General features: G+C 36.0%; 2 protein-coding genes across 2 annotated transcripts; both read left to right on the top strand.

The window, feature by feature from the left end:
* The first annotated feature begins 31 nt into the window (after window positions 1-31).
* LOC113042738 (WD repeat-containing protein 90-like) lies at window positions 32-2670 on the top strand. The gene is made up of 6 exons (XM_026201754.1): window positions 32-230; window positions 311-441; window positions 1514-1657; window positions 1811-1930; window positions 2038-2122; window positions 2208-2670. The coding sequence occupies exons 1-6, from the start codon at window positions 170-172 to the stop codon at window positions 2363-2365; spliced, it is 699 nt and encodes a 232-aa protein (XP_026057539.1). The 5' UTR covers window positions 32-169; the 3' UTR covers window positions 2366-2670.
* A 602-nt stretch (window positions 2671-3272) lies between these two features.
* On the top strand, window positions 3273-17123 carry LOC113042135 (mitochondrial Rho GTPase 2). The gene is made up of 19 exons (XM_026200722.1): window positions 3273-3424; window positions 5020-5078; window positions 5159-5240; window positions 5314-5357; window positions 6136-6189; window positions 6272-6324; window positions 6409-6517; window positions 6877-6978; window positions 7080-7178; window positions 8626-8734; window positions 8816-8936; window positions 9015-9099; window positions 9183-9328; window positions 12927-13027; window positions 13125-13255; window positions 13869-13949; window positions 14024-14146; window positions 14550-14749; window positions 14982-17123. The coding sequence occupies exons 1-19, from the start codon at window positions 3388-3390 to the stop codon at window positions 15097-15099; spliced, it is 1854 nt and encodes a 617-aa protein (XP_026056507.1). The 5' UTR covers window positions 3273-3387; the 3' UTR covers window positions 15100-17123.
* The last annotated feature ends 366 nt before the right edge of the window (window positions 17124-17489 follow it).

Here is a 17489-nt window from a genome sequence, read left to right as displayed (position 1 = left end):
TTGCAGTTAATTGATTATTTGTGTCTCTGTATGTTTCTCTGTGTGGCAGAGCTGTGAGTGTGTGTGTTGGTCTCCTCCGAGGGGTGTGTATGAGCCCACCGGGCGTGTGTGTGTTGCGGGCGGTTACAGTGACGGGACTGTGAGGATCTTCAGTCTGGAGTCGGCCGAGATGGAGCTGAAACTACAACCTCAGCCTGTGTCTGTGTGTGCGCTGCAGTACTCTCACTATGGTGAGTGTGTGTGTGTGCTTAGTGTCTTTGTGAGCGTTTATGTGTTTGTGTTCACTATATGCATGTGTGTGAATGTGTAGGTCATGTGCTGCTGTCTGGTGGTCGTGATGGTCTCATTACTGTCAGCAGTCCCGTCACTGGAGTCACTGTACGCACCATCCGGGACCACAAGGGGGCGCCCATAACTACAGTGCAGTGCACCAGCAAACAGGTTCGTGCTTGTGTGTTTGATTTTGTGGTTTTCAGTTTTGCAAGGCAAATGACTCAACATTGTGTATGATGTGGAATTGTGGGCCATACCTAGAAAATATGAAGTCGTGCTTAAAAATACATGAAATTATTATATTATGAAGACGAAAAGTTAAATTTAGTGAAGGAAAATGATTCTGCAGTTTTGAGATACAAAGATACAGATACTTAATAACATTGTCATATTTTAAAGTGTGACTTAAGTGTCCAAAGACTTACAGGGTCATTGTAACGCAACTGAAATAAAGATCATACCAGGATCATAATATAGCTTAATGCTGTTATCTTAAAGGCTGTGATTTCATTAAATATATGTGCTGTGTGTTTCAAAATGAAGCTTTTCAATGCAATCTGCTCACAATGGTTTAGCTTTTGAACATGAAGAGTTTAGCACAGCCGTGCATATAAGTATTGTGCAGCAGATGTACTGTGAAATATTTTATTTTTCTTTATTTTACAGTGAAGTATTAAAGTAGTAACAGTTCTAATTTTAATATTTTTATTCAGTAATAGTAATAATAATTATAATGAATAATAAATTGATGATATTATTATTAACAGTAATAATATTAATAATTATAGTAATATTGATATACATTTTCTTAAATAGTAATTTTTGTATTTTACAGTGAAGTATTACAATAGTAAAACTTCTTATTATTTTATATATTTTTGTTAGTTTGTAATAATAGCAATAACAATAATGTATTATTGTTATTAATTATAGTGATTTTAATATACAATAACTTTTTTGTTGGCCAGTATTTAGTAATGATGCTATATAAAATAAAATAATTTGTTATTATTGTTAATAATAATAATTATTATTATTATTAATATAGTAAGTTTGATAAATAATCATTTTTTAACAGATTGTGCAGCCCTACAAACAAGCCCAGCAAACCCGGAGCATATTTTTATTGCATTTTAAATCACATTTTAATCAGAAAACTCCCAATTTGATCCCAACCCCAAAACCGTGTAGCACTGGCTGCTGAGTGATGTCATGTGTGCTCATATAAAATGTCTACTAGTATAAGGAGTTTGGCCTGGACGGAAATGAGCTCTGGTTGGCTGTAAGCGCAGACAGGCGTGTCAGCATCTGGGCTGCTGATTGGATGAAGGATAAATGCGAGCTGCTTGATTGGCTGACATTTCCAGCACCCACCTCACCAAAGGTAATTAATATTCATAAGCATTAGGGCCAATAAATATACTTCGAACTTGTTTGTATATTGTTTACACTTATCTCATTGAGCTGCTCTGATTATTCAATGTGTTTATTGTAGTTGAAAAGACTAAGAAGTAACTTGTTTTGTCTTTTTAATCAGGATGCTCTGGCTTTACCACCCAGTTTGGCTGCGTTCAGCCCCAGCGAGAGAGGAACGGTGGTCTATACGGGCTACGCTGTGGAAAAAGAGATCATCTTTTACTGCCTTTACAAGAAACAGGTACTGAAACACTTGCTATTGGCCTTTCTGCCCATGACTGTGTACTCTCCACACACTTTTATTGGCCAAGTCATGTCATTGGTTCTGTGTGTGTTTTTGTGTTCCAGGTTTTGAGGACGATCTCTCTTGCTGATTGGGCGCTCTGTCTCGGTCTCTGTTCAACTGGAAGACTGATCGCTGTTGGATCAAACCGTTAGTGTGCTGTTTTACTTTAAAGCATAAGAAGGAAAGTCTTTTGAATTCTATAGTTATATTCCGGTGATGCTTTGTGTTTCAGAGCGCGTCCTGAAGCTGATTCATTCGTCCAGCGGGCGTTTTCAGGATTTCACGTGTCACAGTGACTCGGTTCACATGTGCAGCTTCAGCTGGTCTGGATCTCAGCTCTTCACTGCTGCTCATAATGAGCTCTTCCTGTGGACTGTACACGGATTATAGAGCTGACACAACACTAATGCGAGAGTTTCATAGGTTGAGCCCTGAGTCAGAGTTAGTTTTTCTGTTTAGTAGAAATGTTGCATTGATGTAGCAGAGAAGTTTTGCCATGTTTACATCCAGTTAGCATGACTTTAAGTTTAAATCTCATGAGTTTTTATTTGTTTTTAATGTTATTGATACACTTGGATAAAGTTGGTTGTCAGTTTTTATACTTTTACACGGTCTAAAATGATTTTGCTAGTAAGAAAGTCTTTGAAATTGTTATGCACTTTGAGCCTCAGAAATAAAATTCATAAAAACTGAAGCACTCACGTTGCATTAAATAAGGCCATTACTATCTATCTATCTATCTATCTGTCCATCCATCCTTCTATCTATCTGTCCGTCTGTCCGTCCATCCTTCCATCCTTCTATCTATCTATCTATCTATCTATCTGTCCATCCATCCATCTATCCTTCCATCCATCCATCTATCCTTCCATCCATCTATCCATCAATCCATCCGTCTATCCTTTCATCCATCCATCCATCCATCCATCTATCTATCTATCTATCTTCATATAGATATTTTATATTTGAACCTTTTACTATATGAACTGTTGTATTTAAATGCTTTTAGTGGAATTACTATGTATTTTCCACAAATTTCTTAAAAACACTGAGCAATATATCCAAGGTAATCATTATTTAACCCCCCTTTTTGTAAGAGTCAAGAGTCAAAAAAGCTTTATTAGCATAACTGTTTATTATTTATTTTTAGAAATATATTTATTTATATGTATAATGTATTTATAATGGGAAAGTAGACCATAAATAGACCATAAATAAGTAGACCATAAATAAATAAAAACAAAGAAAAAGCGAAGGAAATGAACGGTAGAGGGCGCTCCATTTGGGCTCCAACCGGAAGTCTGTAGCGGTGACAGTTTCTTTGGATGTAATGGGGCTAGCCAGAAACTAGCAGCACCGAGCTTTGAATTGAATTTGAAGTTTACCGAAAGTTCAATAGAGAGCGGGTTGAAATGAAACGCGATGTCCGGATTCTGATGTTGGGGGAACGTAAGATATTGCTTCTCTTAAATATCAAGGGAATTAAAACGTGAGAGTTTAATGAAAGTTAGCATGATTAGAGAGCGCTAAACCTCACCTTGAACTGCTGTAGAAATGATTTGAAGTAAACGCGCTGATCTCTAGAATTATCGACTCATTTAGTGCTCTATTTATAAGTTTTGTATGTTAAATCAGAACACACGAACATGTACTTCATTATATATTTAGCATGTTGTTTAAACAGGCCAATGACAGTTCAGAAATGTAATTAGACAGTAAATATCGGTTAATTAAACACCTGCTTTATTTAGTAGATATTTGCAGGTGATACATATTCAGATAAATGCATATTAAAACTTATTACACACTTTCATGTGCACTGTATTTAGTAGACGGTAGTATATTTATTTGCCACTTTATTATTTGTTTTGCATGAAGGTTTTGTTAGTAATTTTGCTTAGATTTATTTCATGTAGTTATATATATATATAATATTTGTGTGTGTGTTAGTATATGAATGGGGAAATCTGTTCATTGATTGTTCGGCCAGTGATTAATAATGAAGGTGTTGGCATGGTAACTATCAAGGTGTGGAGTTTGTGCCTAGTCAAACATCAAAAGAAGCTGAAGAGTAAACAGATCCTGCAGCACCTGTGACACAATGCACGTATTCACAGAGAAACTCTGATAACAATACTGTGGATGGAAATATATCCTTCAGAAACTGATATGCTGATTTGCTGCTCAAGAAACATTTAATAATATTATCAATGTTGAAAACTACAACGGTGTTTTAGTGCCACGTTGAAGAAAAAAAAAGTCTGAGATTAAAGTTGATATATTAAGAGTATAGTCAAAATAATACAAGAATAAAGTCTAAATGTTTTGAGAATAAAGTCAAAATAATACAAGAATAAAGTTTTAACATTTCGAGAATAAAGTCAAAATACTTAGAGAATAAAGTCATATTACATCAAATTATGTGTCTTACAATAATGTGTTTTTAAAGTTCTTTAATGATCAGATCGATGTATTTATGTGAAACAATTAATTAAATTAAACAGTTTTCTTTGTGAAATTTCCAAATATGTGAAAATGTATTCAGGAAAAATGTTTACTTTATTCTCAAAACATTTCGGCTTTATTCTCATAATATTTCGGCTTTTTACACGAAATATTTAGACTTTATTCTTGTATTATTTCGACTTTACTCTCTTAATATTTCAACTTTAATCTCATATTATTTCAACTTTATTCTCGTAGTATTACGACTTTATTCTCAAAACATTTCGACTTTATTCACGTAATATTTCAGTTTTATTCTCAAAATTTTACGACTTTAATCTCGTAATCTTAGAGAAAAAAAATTCAACGTGACACTAAAACGCCGTCGTAGAAAACAGCTGTGCCGCTACATATTTTTGTGCAAACCATGATACATTTATAACAACAATTATAGAAGTTACAGAAGTAGAGTTTTACCCCGATACATCACGTGTGAAGGATTGGAAACACTCGAAATCACAGCAGTGGCTGGAGTCATATAAACTCTGGGAACGTTTTTATTGAGATTTCATATTTTCCCATCCTTTGTTTCCCTGTAGCCAAAGTGGGAAAGACCTCTCTCATCATGTCTCTGGTTGGAGAGGAGTTTCCCGAGAAGGTGAGTTTACCCATGAGCCTCTCTGGTGTGTGTTTCTCTGATGCAGTAAGATGACGCTCGTGATGTGTTTGTGTCGTCAGGTTCCTCTCCGAGCAGAAGAGATCACCATACCAGCCGACGTCACGCCTGAGAAAGTGCCCACACATATAGTCGACTATTCAGGTGTGTGTGCGTGCGTCGAATGATATAATATGTTCCCTGTAGTATTTTATTAACACTTATTATCTCTCTACAGAAAGTGAACAGTCTGATGAAGTTTTGCGGGAGGAAATCGTGAAGGTGAGGATCCTCCTGATCTTGTCTGTGTATAACAAACATTAAATCACGTCTTTTTCATGATATTAATAGTTTTTGTCCTAACCAGCTGTAACCACAACTGCATTAATTTGACAAAAATACAATAATAACAGTAAAATATTATTCAAATGTAAAACAAGTGTATTATATATGAATATATTTTGAAATGTGATTTATTGTTGTGACCGAAGCTGTATTTTCAGCATCATTACTCCAGTCTTCAGTGTCACATGATCTTCAGAAATTATTCTAACATGATGATTTGCTGCTCAAGATACATTTCTGATTATTATAAATGTTGAAAACATTGTTGTGCTGCTTCATATTTTTATGGAAACCATGATGCCTTGTTTTTTTCAGGATTCTTTGACGAATAGAAAGTTCGAAAGAACAGCATTTATTTGAAATAGAAACGTCTGGTAACATGATAAATGTTGTTACTGTCACTTTTCATCACTTTAATGCATCGCTTCTGAGGAAAATCTTTTATTTAGTTAAATAATGATTATTTTTATTATTATGTTTTAATGGTTGTGTATGACCGTTTCCACAAGAATATTATTAAACAAAAACATTTATAGTAATTTTCAACATTTATAGTAAAAGTAAAGAATTATTTCTTGAGCATCGAATCAGTAATATTTTACTATGTATTAAATATAAACATAAATATTACTATTTTTAATTTATTTTTGATTAAATAAATGTGTGTGTGTGTGATTATTACATGAATTTGAAATGATTGTTTTCTCATTTGTAGGCCAATGTTGTGTGTGTGGTTTATGATGTCACACAAGAGGAAACCATTGACAAGGTTATCAATTGAACATTATCTGTATTATTTAGTCTCTTTATTTATTTTCCCTGAACTGATTTGATCCGGTTTGTTCTCTCAGATCAGGACTAAGTGGATCCCGCTGGTGAACGGTGGTGCTGAGAAAGGAAACAAGTATGTTCTTGATTTCTGTTCTTACGTCAGTGCATCTGCATTTTTTAGGAGTTCCATAAAAAATGTCTCTTTTTGTTGCCGTAGGATTCCCATCATCCTCGTGGGCAACAAGTCCGACCTGCGCTCCGGCAGCTCCATGGAAACCATCCTGCCAATCATGAACCAGTTTTCAGAGATTGAGACCTGTGTAGAGGTTCGAACCGCTCTCCACACAAACTATACATTTTATAGACATTTTTCAGCCGCTCTCTGACCTGACACTGTTTTTGCAGCTGTACCTTTAAGAATTCTTTTTCTAAATGGAGAATATAAATATGTTATATCAAGTTAATTTAGCAAACTGAAGAGGATGGTTTGCTTTGTGAATGTTGCGGTTTGTCTATATTGAAACTCCAATTGTGTTTTTGGTTACTGATGCTGTATTGAATATTAAAAATGTAATGTTTTTTTCATAAAACCTAATCTGCTTTCTACCTAGATGGCATCTTTGGCCAAAAATACTGTTTATGAATGTATGATATAATATATATGATGATGTATTTGTGTGTGCAGTGCTCAGCTAAGAATCTGAAGAATATTTCTGAGCTCTTTTATTACGCCCAGAAGGCCGTTCTGCACCCGACTGCTCCGCTCTACGACCCTGAAGACAAGCAGGTACACACACACACACACACACACACAGAGCTACATGTCTGCCAGGCTTCATCTTATGAGTTTATAGAAGAAGTCTGAATGTTGGTGTGTGTGTTGTGCAGCTGAAGCCGCAGTGTGTTCGAGCTCTGAGTCGGATCTTCAGTATCTCTGATCAGGATAATGATCACATCCTCAGTGACGCTGAACTCAACTGCTTTCAGGTGAGCAAACAAGAGAATCAGTAACTTCAGAACAAAGTTATCCACCAATAAATATAATCAGGCATACCAAGCAGTTTTTTCACTTTAGACAAAAAAATAAATAAATCAAAGAGTATTCATCCCTTCAGATTGCGGATTAAACCCCATCTGGAAAATATAAAAGTTGATTTTAATGTACTAAGTCAAGCACACTTTTGTTGTATTCCTTGCTGACATATTAAAAAAACATTCATAATCATGGATTTAATGAGAAACAAATGATTACCACAAACAACTTTGAAGTATTAGAGAAAGTTTTCTATCATAAATCCCAATTTCTGCAGATGTCAGAGACTGAAGATCGTGTTTCAGCTGGCTTTGTGGTGAACCATCAGAAAGATTCCTCATTATAGTTCAGTTTTCACTGCAGGAGCCAATGCTTGGATTTATCCGCAGCGAAATTTCCTATGAAAGACAGACTCAAAATCTTGTCTACAGACAAATATGAACATCCAGCAATGGTGGAAATCTGAAATAGTTTACAGTGCTATCCAAGATCAAATTAGAAAACTTTAACTTAACTAACTCTCTCCATGAATACAGCCGAGGTCGCTCACATACTGTTAAATCATAAACAAACTACTGAGGCCTTTATTAAGAGCTTTAAATGGGTTTATTAAAACAAATAATTTAGTTTTGTGCTGTTTTGTTGTCTTTAAGTGATATTTTTGTTTTATTTATGTACTATTTAAATTAGTTTTTATTTTAAGATTTTCAGTTTTCATTTATAGTCATTATTTTCAAATATACAGTAGTTTTTTTCTTAGTTAATTTTCTTACATTTGTATTGCTTTTTGTAATATTTCTAATTAGGTTTGAGTTTTTTTTTTTTTTTTTTTTGAGTTTTTTTTAATCTAAACTTATTTTGTTGGTTAATTGCAAAGGGAACGTTTGTCATTTTCTGATTTAAAAAAAAAAATCTGAAATTGTACTTTTAAACATTTTTGAACTTTTGAACATGATTTTTTTTTTATTTAAATGTAAAAAAATTTTTATTTTAGGTAACATTTCTGAATGTAATTTTTTTAATTAAAAAATTTAATAATTTTTTTAAATATAGTTTAGGTTAACATTTTTACTTTTTAAATTCCTTAGTTTTTAACACTTTCAGTAGGTTTGTTATATCTGTTTCTCTCTCTCTCTCTCTATCTATCTCTCTCTCTCTCTCTCTCTCTCTCTCTCTCTATATATATATATATATATATATATATATATATACCATTAAAAAAAATTCCCTCATAGTTATCAAATTGATACATTATAGTTACAGTACTTAATGAAATTCATTCTCCAAACCGATTGTCATGTGAAGAGTCGTTAATTGCTTATAATTAAACACTAAGTAAACATATTCAAATAATATGCATAAATATACCATTGATTTGTATGAAAATGTTTGTGTTTGTAGAAATTATGTTTCGGGAACCCACTGGCTCCTCAGGCTCTAGAGGACGTGAAGACAGTGGTGTGGAAGAACACCAGTGATGGAGTCCAGGACAACGGACTCACTCTCAACGGTAACACACTTTACGCATGTATTCATAATTACTGATGCTCACTCACTCACTCTCACACACGTGTTTGTGTGTTTTCCATAGGTTTCTTGTTCTTGAACACTCTCTTTATCCAGAGGGGACGTCATGAAACCACCTGGACCATCCTGCGTAAATTCGGCTACGATGACACGCTCGAGTTGACCGATGACTACCTCTATCCACCGTACGTCTGTGCATGTGAGAGCATGTGAGTGCATGAACAAAATCCAGTATTGAAGTGACCAGTATGTGTGTGTTTCAGGTTACGAGTATCGGTGGGTTGCTCGACAGAGCTGAATCATCTGGGTCATCAGTTCCTCCAGAAGCTGTTTGATAAGTACGACGAGGTGAGCTCTCACATCTGATCCTCTAATCAACTTTGCGTGATTAGAGGTCCGTCCGGCTGATGGTTGCGACTCTCCTCCTGCAGGATAAGGATTCAGCGCTCTCCCCCGCTGAGCTGAAGAATCTGTTTAGTGTTTTACCCTACATGCCCTGGGGCCCGGAGGTGTACAGTAACGTCTCCTTATCAGACGACAACTACATCTCACAGCACGGGTTCTTCTGCCAGTGGATGTGAGTCAAAATAGATCATTGTTCTCATTAATGAATCAAAAACAATCAATTTGGTTTCTGATAATGATATTCTGGTAATATACATTTCTCATATTGATTCAACTATGATTTGATTAGTTTAATATATTTGATCACTGGAAGTACTGCTGTTGTTGAATTCTTTCAGTGAATCAACGGATTGAATCATGCAGCAACTCATTAGAATGATTCATTAAAATGACTCGATCGAATGAGTCATTTGTTTGTGAATCAATCAATCAATCAATCAACATTTATTTGTATAGCGCTTTACAACAACTGTCAGGTATCCAAAGTGCTTCACATCATAGAATACAATAAACATCATATCATACAATAAATACATATAACAAAAAAGAAAACAGCAAGAGGGAAATTGTGTCACCACTACTATGTATTAAAAGCCATCCTAAACAGGTGGGTTTTAAGTTTAGACCTAAAAAGAGTTTCATCTGCAGTTGTACGGATATCAGGGGGTAACTTGTTCCAAAGTCTTGGGGCAGCAACTGCAAACGCCTGATCACCCCAACGCTTGTACTTTGACCTTGGGACTTCTAAAACCAGTTGATTTGAAGACCGTAACGACCGGCTGTGCTCACGCAGGGTTAAAATCTCACTTATGTACTCCGGTGCTCGGCCATTTAGGGCCTTAAAAACGAACAACAAAATCTTAAAATCTATTCTAAACTGTACTGGAAGCCAGTGTAAGGAATAGAGGACAGGAGTAATGTGTACACGCTTAGGTGTATTTGTTAAAAACCGAGCGGCAGCATTTTGCACAAGTTGAAGTCGTGCAATAGAGCCTTGACTTAAACCTACATAGAGAGCATTACAATAATCCAACCTCGAACTAATAAAAGCATGAATCACCTTTTCTAGATCATGCCTATTAAGAAAAGGCTTAACTTTAGCTAGAAGACGAAGCTGAAAAAAACTCATTTTGACAATATTGCTGATTTGCTTGTCAAATTTCATGTCGCAATCAAAAGTAACCCCTAAATTTCTGACAGCAGGCTTAAGGTATGGAGCCAAAGCCCCCAAAGTCACCGCTGAACCGTTTGGGTTGCCGAAGATGATACACTCCGTTTTTTCATTATTTAAACTAAGAAAATTTTGTGACAACCACATCCTAATATCATCGATACAACTAAGTAGGGAGTCTAGTGAGACATTATCATTCGGTTTTAAAGGCAAATAAATCTGCAAGTCATCAGCATAACAGTGAAAGGATAGATTGTGCTTTCCTATAATACTCCCTAACGGCAACATATATAAAGAAAACAAGATTGGGCCAAGAATTGAACCCTGGGGTACCCCACAAGAAAGAGGAGCAGCCGACGAGGAGCATTCACCAATCATAACAGAGAAGCTCCTATCTGCTAAATAGGAGCTAAACCATTGAAGTGCCAAACCTCGAATGCCCACACAATGCTCAAGACGAGAGAGGAGGACTGCATGGTCCACCGTATCGAACGCTGCTGTGAGGTCCAAAAGCACTAACACAGCAGGACTCCCGGCATCCACAGACAAGGCAATATCATTATGTACTCTTAGCAGTGCAGACTCGGTACTGTGACGTGATCTAAAACCAGACTGAAATTTTTCGAGGACAGAATTTTTCTGCATAAAGGCTTGTAACTGTATAAAAACAACTTTTTCCAAAAACCTTTGACAGAAAAGGCAGATGAGAAACTGGTCTAAAGTTAGATAACACTGAAGGGTCAAGATTTGGTTTCTTAAGTAGGGGCCTGACCACAGCATGTTTAAATGCAGCTGGGACACAACCTAGACTAAGACACAAATTAATTAAAGTGAGTAAACTTGACCCAATGGCGGTATTAAAAACTTCTTTCACTATCCTGGCTGGGACAATGTCTAACGGACAGTTGGTGGGTTTCATGTGCTGCACTACCTCAGAAAGCAGTGTAAGTGAAACTGGCTTAAAATCCTCAAAAACAGCAGAAAGCACCGGAGCAGCAGGTACAAACACGTTAAAATTAGCACTGCAGTTTTGCCTGACAGCTGCTACTTTGTCCGTAAAATAACCAAGAAATTTCTCACATGTACTAACTGAAACCTCTGTCGGATCAGAGGTGCATGGATTCAACACAGAGTTAATGGTATTAAATAAAACTCTAGGTTCATGACAACTGCTATTTATGACTGAAGAAAGATAGTGCATCTTCGCCGCCTTCACAGCCTTCTGGTATGTGGCTAGGCTGTCTCTTAATAAACCTAGTGAAGAAAATAATTTGTCCTTTTTCCACTTTCGTTCGGCTTGCCTACAGTGTTGCCTAAGGGCCCTTGTGGTGTCATTTAGCCAAGGATCCACCTTAGGTTTAATAGATTTAGTCCGAAAAGGGGCAATAGAGTCTAGAATTTCTAGAATCAGAGACTGGTTGCTCTGTGTGTTTGTGATGGACTCAAAAAAAAAAAAGTTAGTCATTTGTTTGCGATTCGGGCTACAGCGGCTTCATAGGAGTCATTTTATTGTGAGTCAGACTACAGTGTTTAATTTATGATTGTATTAAAACCTGTTAATAAGAGTTAGAGTAATGTGAATTGGACCATGCTGTTTGCACTCTGTATGCTTAAAAGAATCAGTTCATAAGAGTCATTTGTTTGTGAATCAGGCTGCATTGATTGCACTATATGTTTATGATTCACTTAAAAGAATCAGTTCATAACAATAATTTACTTGTGAATCAGACAACACTGGTAGCACTGCAGTGTTTGTTTATGATTCACTAGAAAGTACTGCTTCGTACGAGTCATTTTTCATGAATTAGACACTGGTTGTGTCATATGTTTATGATTCACAAAAAAAAACGGTTCATAACTGTCAATACAATTGAATCATACTACATAGGGCTACTTGATTATGACAAAAATCATAATCGTCGATTATTCCCTTGAAATTGTAATCGCGATTATTAATTACGATTCTCACAATTTACATTGAATGATGTTTAAACCATTGTTTGATGCAACTGCGTGCTTTATTTTTATATGAAAATAAACAAGCTGAAAACACTCTTAACTGAAAAACCTTTAGTGCCTTTCTGTAGTATTAAGCCTAAAATGTCAAATATACATGGGATTGGTTTCTACAAATTATAAAAAAGTAAAATATGGTTTTATAATGTTATACTAAAACTAAAATTAAAATAATGGGGGAAAACCCTTAAGATGATATGTAGAATGAAAAAACACGTCTTAAGCATGCACAATAACATAAGAGGACTTTGAATGATTAATTGCCATTTTGAAATATTACATAATTATGGCATCCATAATTGTAATAGCGAGTAAAAATTAGATTAATTGTGCCGTTCTAATACTACACATGTTGTGCTGTATAATTGTGATTCACTAAAAAGGATCAGTACGAGTCGTTTGTTTGTGAATCATGCTGCATGGGTTGTTCTGTATAATTCTGATTCACTTCTTGAGTCATGTTTTTGTCACATGTTGCGCAGTATGTTAACGATTCACTTAAATTAATTGGAATATCATCATTACACTCACCCAGTTTGGTAGTTATGATTTTATATTTGATGTGTTCTTGAATAAACCGCAGGTTATCCGCTTATTTGGATGTCCACCGGTGTTTGGAGCATCTCGGTCACCTCGGGTATCCCATTCTAATGGAGCGAGAGTCCCAGACCTCGGCCATCACCGGTAATGAGATCCTCTCACAGTCCTGCTTTAAACCCCACATGTGTTTGATCAGATGGATTCTGAAGAGTCTTTCTGTCTTTTTCTCTGTGCATGTTAGTAACAAGAGAAAAGGCATTGGATCTGGAGAAGAAACAAACCCAGCGCACCGTGTTCCTCTGCAAAGTGATCGGTCCACGCGGAACAGGAAAGACCGACTTCCTCCAAGCTTTTCTGCAGCGGAGCACTGAGGTGAGCGAATGATTTGAAAGAAAAACCACTGTTTGTAATTTTACTTTCCAGAATACGACATAAAGCCAATCAGAACAAACTGCCTTCAAATCAGATCCAATCAGAAACATATATAGTATTTCAAATATTTAGATATTTTTATAGATTTATATGAACACTATAAAAAATGCAGTTTAATTAGAGACAATCCGAACATATTTAATGCTTAATATATTTTTATTTCTATATATTTTTATATACCAGTTAGATTTTTATTAACTCTGTAAATAAAATACAATTAAAATATATTAAATAATTAAATATATATACATTTCTATCTGACATTTTTATGAATGCAATGAAAAAAGTCTTTATAAATAATCATATTCTTCATAAATAATCATATTTTTTTATTATTATTATTGTACAATGAAACATAAAAAATAAAACGATAGGAGTAATATTGATATGGTTACAAAATAGTGCTTGTGTTTTAATCTAGAAAGAGGTTTTCATGCTTTACCTCTGGTATCTAACCACAGTTTATATTCTGTCCACGTCATATTTATGTACTTTGCACTCCCAATAGTCTTGGTTAGATCTACCAAATATGATCTATTTTGTGTTTTTTCAGAGAAACGAGCGTGACCCCGGTCCCCCCACAATATACGCCATCAACACAGTCTCAATAGCCAATCAGGACAAGTACCTCATCGTAAGTGCCATCTCAAGCTTTACACAAAGCCTAGTTTATTGGCTCCCGGCTGACGTGTGTGTTACTCCTCGCAGCTGGAGGAAGTGGACGTGGAAACAGAGTTTCTAAAAGCAGCAGACGCAGCGTGTGATGTGGCGTGTCTCATGTATGATGTCAGCGACCCGGACTCCTTCAACTACTGCGCTAGTATTTATAAGGTACGAAACCTCCACACATGCACAGGATGCTTTAGTTCTGGAGTAATGTGTGACAAACTCTGACACACGCCTCACTCATTAACCACATTAAGATTGGATCATCCCTCTGATTTAATAAACCATAATGACCTCGCACAACCTGATATCTGTCAGTGAATAATATATGATGCGAGTTATTTATTTCTCCTGAAATTCATGCACTTTTAGTTAGGCTTAAGTTGACTTAACTCATGGAAAACAGTGCAGCTTTTTTTCTGTGATGCAATTTAAATATATAAAAATTATATGTATGTTTTTACTGTATACATTTTTTTATACATTGAACAAATGCCGAAATGTCAGTAGTGGACAAGCGTAAACGATGACTTTCAGTGAAGTGTATTTGTGTGCTGTTGCTCTGTAGCAGCACTACATGGACAGTGGGATCCCGTGTGTGGTTGTGGGCTCCAAAGCTGATCTGATAGAAGTCAAACAGCATCATGGGATGAGCCCGTCTGAGTTCTGCTATAAACATCGGCTGCCTTCACCTCTCCGATTCTCCACGCTGCTCACACACACTCACACACACATTTACAGCAAGCTCACCTGGGCTGCCATGTACCCGTAAGTACATATATTTTACATTTTACAGTGTTTACAAAAAATGACTTACTTTTTTCATTGAATATCACATGGCACTAGTCAATATTTCTGTTGAATAAAATGGGTTAGAAACGTTGCCTGTTGACTTCAAAGATTTGCAGATGCCAGACTAAAATTAGCCTGCTTGGCTGGATGTGTGTCACCAAGGTCATCAGCAATACTGAGTGTATTTAAACTCTCTTCCTGTCTGCAGGCACCTGAACGGATCAGACATGAGCAGCACGTCTTTCTGGCTGCGTGTGACTCTGGGAACCACAATAGCTGCCATGCTGGGCTTCGCTCTGTACAGAGCCTTCAGTCGACACAAATGATGCAGACACTCGCGTTCTCTCACAATACATGCAGATAAACACACACTCACTCGTTTCCTGCGCTCTGTCTTGGCCTTACTGAGTCACTGTGGCTTAACAAGGGCATGAAGCTCTACTAGTTACAGTGACGATAACACAATTAAGCAGATGTTTGTTTGTTTCTTCTCAGCTGGACTAATGTATTGCACATGCTTTGCTTTTATTACAAAAAGTTCCCGATCTTACTGTTTGACTGACATCTGACATTTTTTTCATCATGTTTTGAGGGGAACAATATCAAGAAATGATTTCAAAGGTTACGTTTCGGATTGTATAGAATAGCTTGGGAAGTCAGTGTGGATCGTAAATATATTCCATGTGAATTCATATTCTGTTTCTGAAGTGTGTGTTCAAAGGCAACTCAACGTCGAGGTCGGTTTTTGAGTTTTACCTCAAAAACATAGTATAGGAAATGCACTTAAATGTAATTTATCATTCCCCCTCTCAAAATGTTCTGGGTTAAATAGAAATTAAAGGAGTATTTCATTAACTGACAACTGACTCCAACTCAGGCCATCCCAAGATGTTCTGTATATTTGGCAAAAATCTAGCATCGCTCATTAATGGATGCTCTGAAGTGAATGGGTGCCGTCAGAATGAGAGTCCAAATAGTTGATAAAAACGTCATGATAATCCACACCACTCCAGTCCATCAGTTAACATCTTGTGAAACAAAAAGCTGTATGTTCGTAATAAATCTGGGAACCATTATTTCTGGCCGAAATATGAGTCCATAATCTATTATAACGCTTCCTCCAATGAAGAAGTCTATTCTCTGTTGTCCTCTCATCAAAATCCACCCACATATTTCATTAGACCTCTTTTGGACTGTAAACAGTGTTTAAACTAAACATATTTCTCCCATGATTCAGACGAGATTTGTTTTTCACAAGAGAAAGCAAAAATATATTAATGATATACAAGCATGCATTAGTTGTGGATTATTGTGATGTTTTTATCAGCTGTTTGGACTCTTATTCTGACGGCACCCATTCACTGCAGAGGACCCATTGGTGAGCAAGTGATGCAATGCTACGTTTCTTCAAATCTGTACTGATAAAGAACTGAGGATAAGTACATTTTCAGCAGATTTTTCATTTGAGTGACCCATTCCCTTCAATTTTAGTTGAATGCTACAGATTTCAGCCGAAAGCATTTAAGTGCATCTTCTAAATTGGCCGAATTAAAGCAAAATAAGCATCGGTCCCCATTCATTTCCATTTCATATTCCACAGATTGACATTTATATGTTTGGACCACGACTGACAAATAAATGTATGTGTTACTTTTTAAAGACAGCCAAGGCAAAACCCATTGATGATTTTGAGAATAGTTCAACTGGACCGAAACTTGCAGAATCTTGCTTTTCTGTTCGCCTATATTGATTGTAGAGATGAATGATTTCTGATTGTTTAAAATTGCAGTAAGGATGGATGGTGTTAAAGTGTATTTTAAATAATATTTTAGTAACATAAATTGCTCTGATGATATTTAGAGCCCTCCTGTATAGTTACAAAAACCAGATAACCAGTTTGAATACAGTTACTTCAACCATTATAATGGACTGAAATGGTCAGGATGGAAAGTTAAGGATGGCCTGGATTACTGTATTTATAATATTGTCCGAACTTGATTTATCTTGAAAACATTGTGAGCATGTTAACTTTTATTTCAGCCTAAAAGCAAACCCTAAAGCCAGTTTCAGGGCTGAGGTCTTTCTTGCTCATTCACGTTGAATTTGCATGTGAAGATACTCCTTCAAAAAGGAAAATTAAACTTTGGCGGTCCTAATTTCCTGGTTTAATTTTCATAATTCCTATATTTTGTTCAGTATTAATGGCCAGTATTAACTTGCCCTAAAATCCCCCTGGCCCATGTCTCATCAGCCTCAGTCTTCCAGTTTCAACATCAAATGAGATGCTTGGATTGAAGCCTGTATGTTCTAATAGAAATATTTTGTAATAAACTAGCTTTTTTTCTGGTGATTTTTGTTTACTGTGCTCTATCAGCATGCTGAAAATGTAGTGCAATTCGCTTGATCACATGATTAAACCTAAGCAGCTGATTATCTGTGGGATCCATCATACAATACACATTGTGTTATTCTGATAGGTTAGGTTATCCCATTATTTAGCCAATTCATATACTTCTGTAAGATAAGTTGAGTTTTAATGCATGAATGTGTCAGGTCCTGGAGGTTTGGAGCAGGCCCTCTGGTGTTGGTGAACCTGTATCTCATTACGGTTCAGACTGGAAACAGTGTCATGTTTCAGGAGCATTATGCAATATATATAGAGCAGATCAGAGATGCTTGAAGTGAGTTTTGGAAAGTTGACAAATAATGAAGGTAC

The sequence above is a fragment of the Carassius auratus genome, chromosome 24 (genome assembly GCF_003368295.1).
Source record: "Carassius auratus strain Wakin chromosome 24, ASM336829v1, whole genome shotgun sequence".
In the NCBI taxonomy this organism is placed as follows: domain Eukaryota; kingdom Metazoa; phylum Chordata; class Actinopteri; order Cypriniformes; family Cyprinidae; genus Carassius; species Carassius auratus.
Note: the sequence above shows the minus strand (reverse complement) of the source record. Positions and strands in the feature narration are given on the sequence as shown.

What these genes read in the sequence shown, in the direction of transcription:
- LOC113042135 (XM_026200722.1), top strand. Translation starts at nt 3,388, where the DNA reads ATGAAACGCGATGTCCGGATTCTGATGTTGGGGGAAC. An exon ending in GGTGCTGAGAAAGGAAACAA is followed by an intron (nt 6,325 to 6,408) that starts GTATGTTCTTGA and finishes TTGTTGCCGTAG; the next exon opens with GATTCCCATCATCCTCGTGG. An exon ending in TTCTGCAGCGGAGCACTGAG is followed by an intron (nt 13,256 to 13,868) that starts GTGAGCGAATGA and finishes GTGTTTTTTCAG; the next exon opens with AGAAACGAGCGTGACCCCGG.
- LOC113042738 (XM_026201754.1), top strand. Translation starts at nt 170, where the DNA reads ATGGAGCTGAAACTACAACCTCAGCCTGTGTCTGTGTGTGCGCTGCAG. An exon ending in TGCAGTGCACCAGCAAACAG is followed by an intron (nt 442 to 1,513) that starts GTTCGTGCTTGT and finishes AATGTCTACTAG; the next exon opens with TATAAGGAGTTTGGCCTGGA. An exon ending in GATCGCTGTTGGATCAAACC is followed by an intron (nt 2,123 to 2,207) that starts GTTAGTGTGCTG and finishes TTTGTGTTTCAG; the next exon opens with AGCGCGTCCTGAAGCTGATT.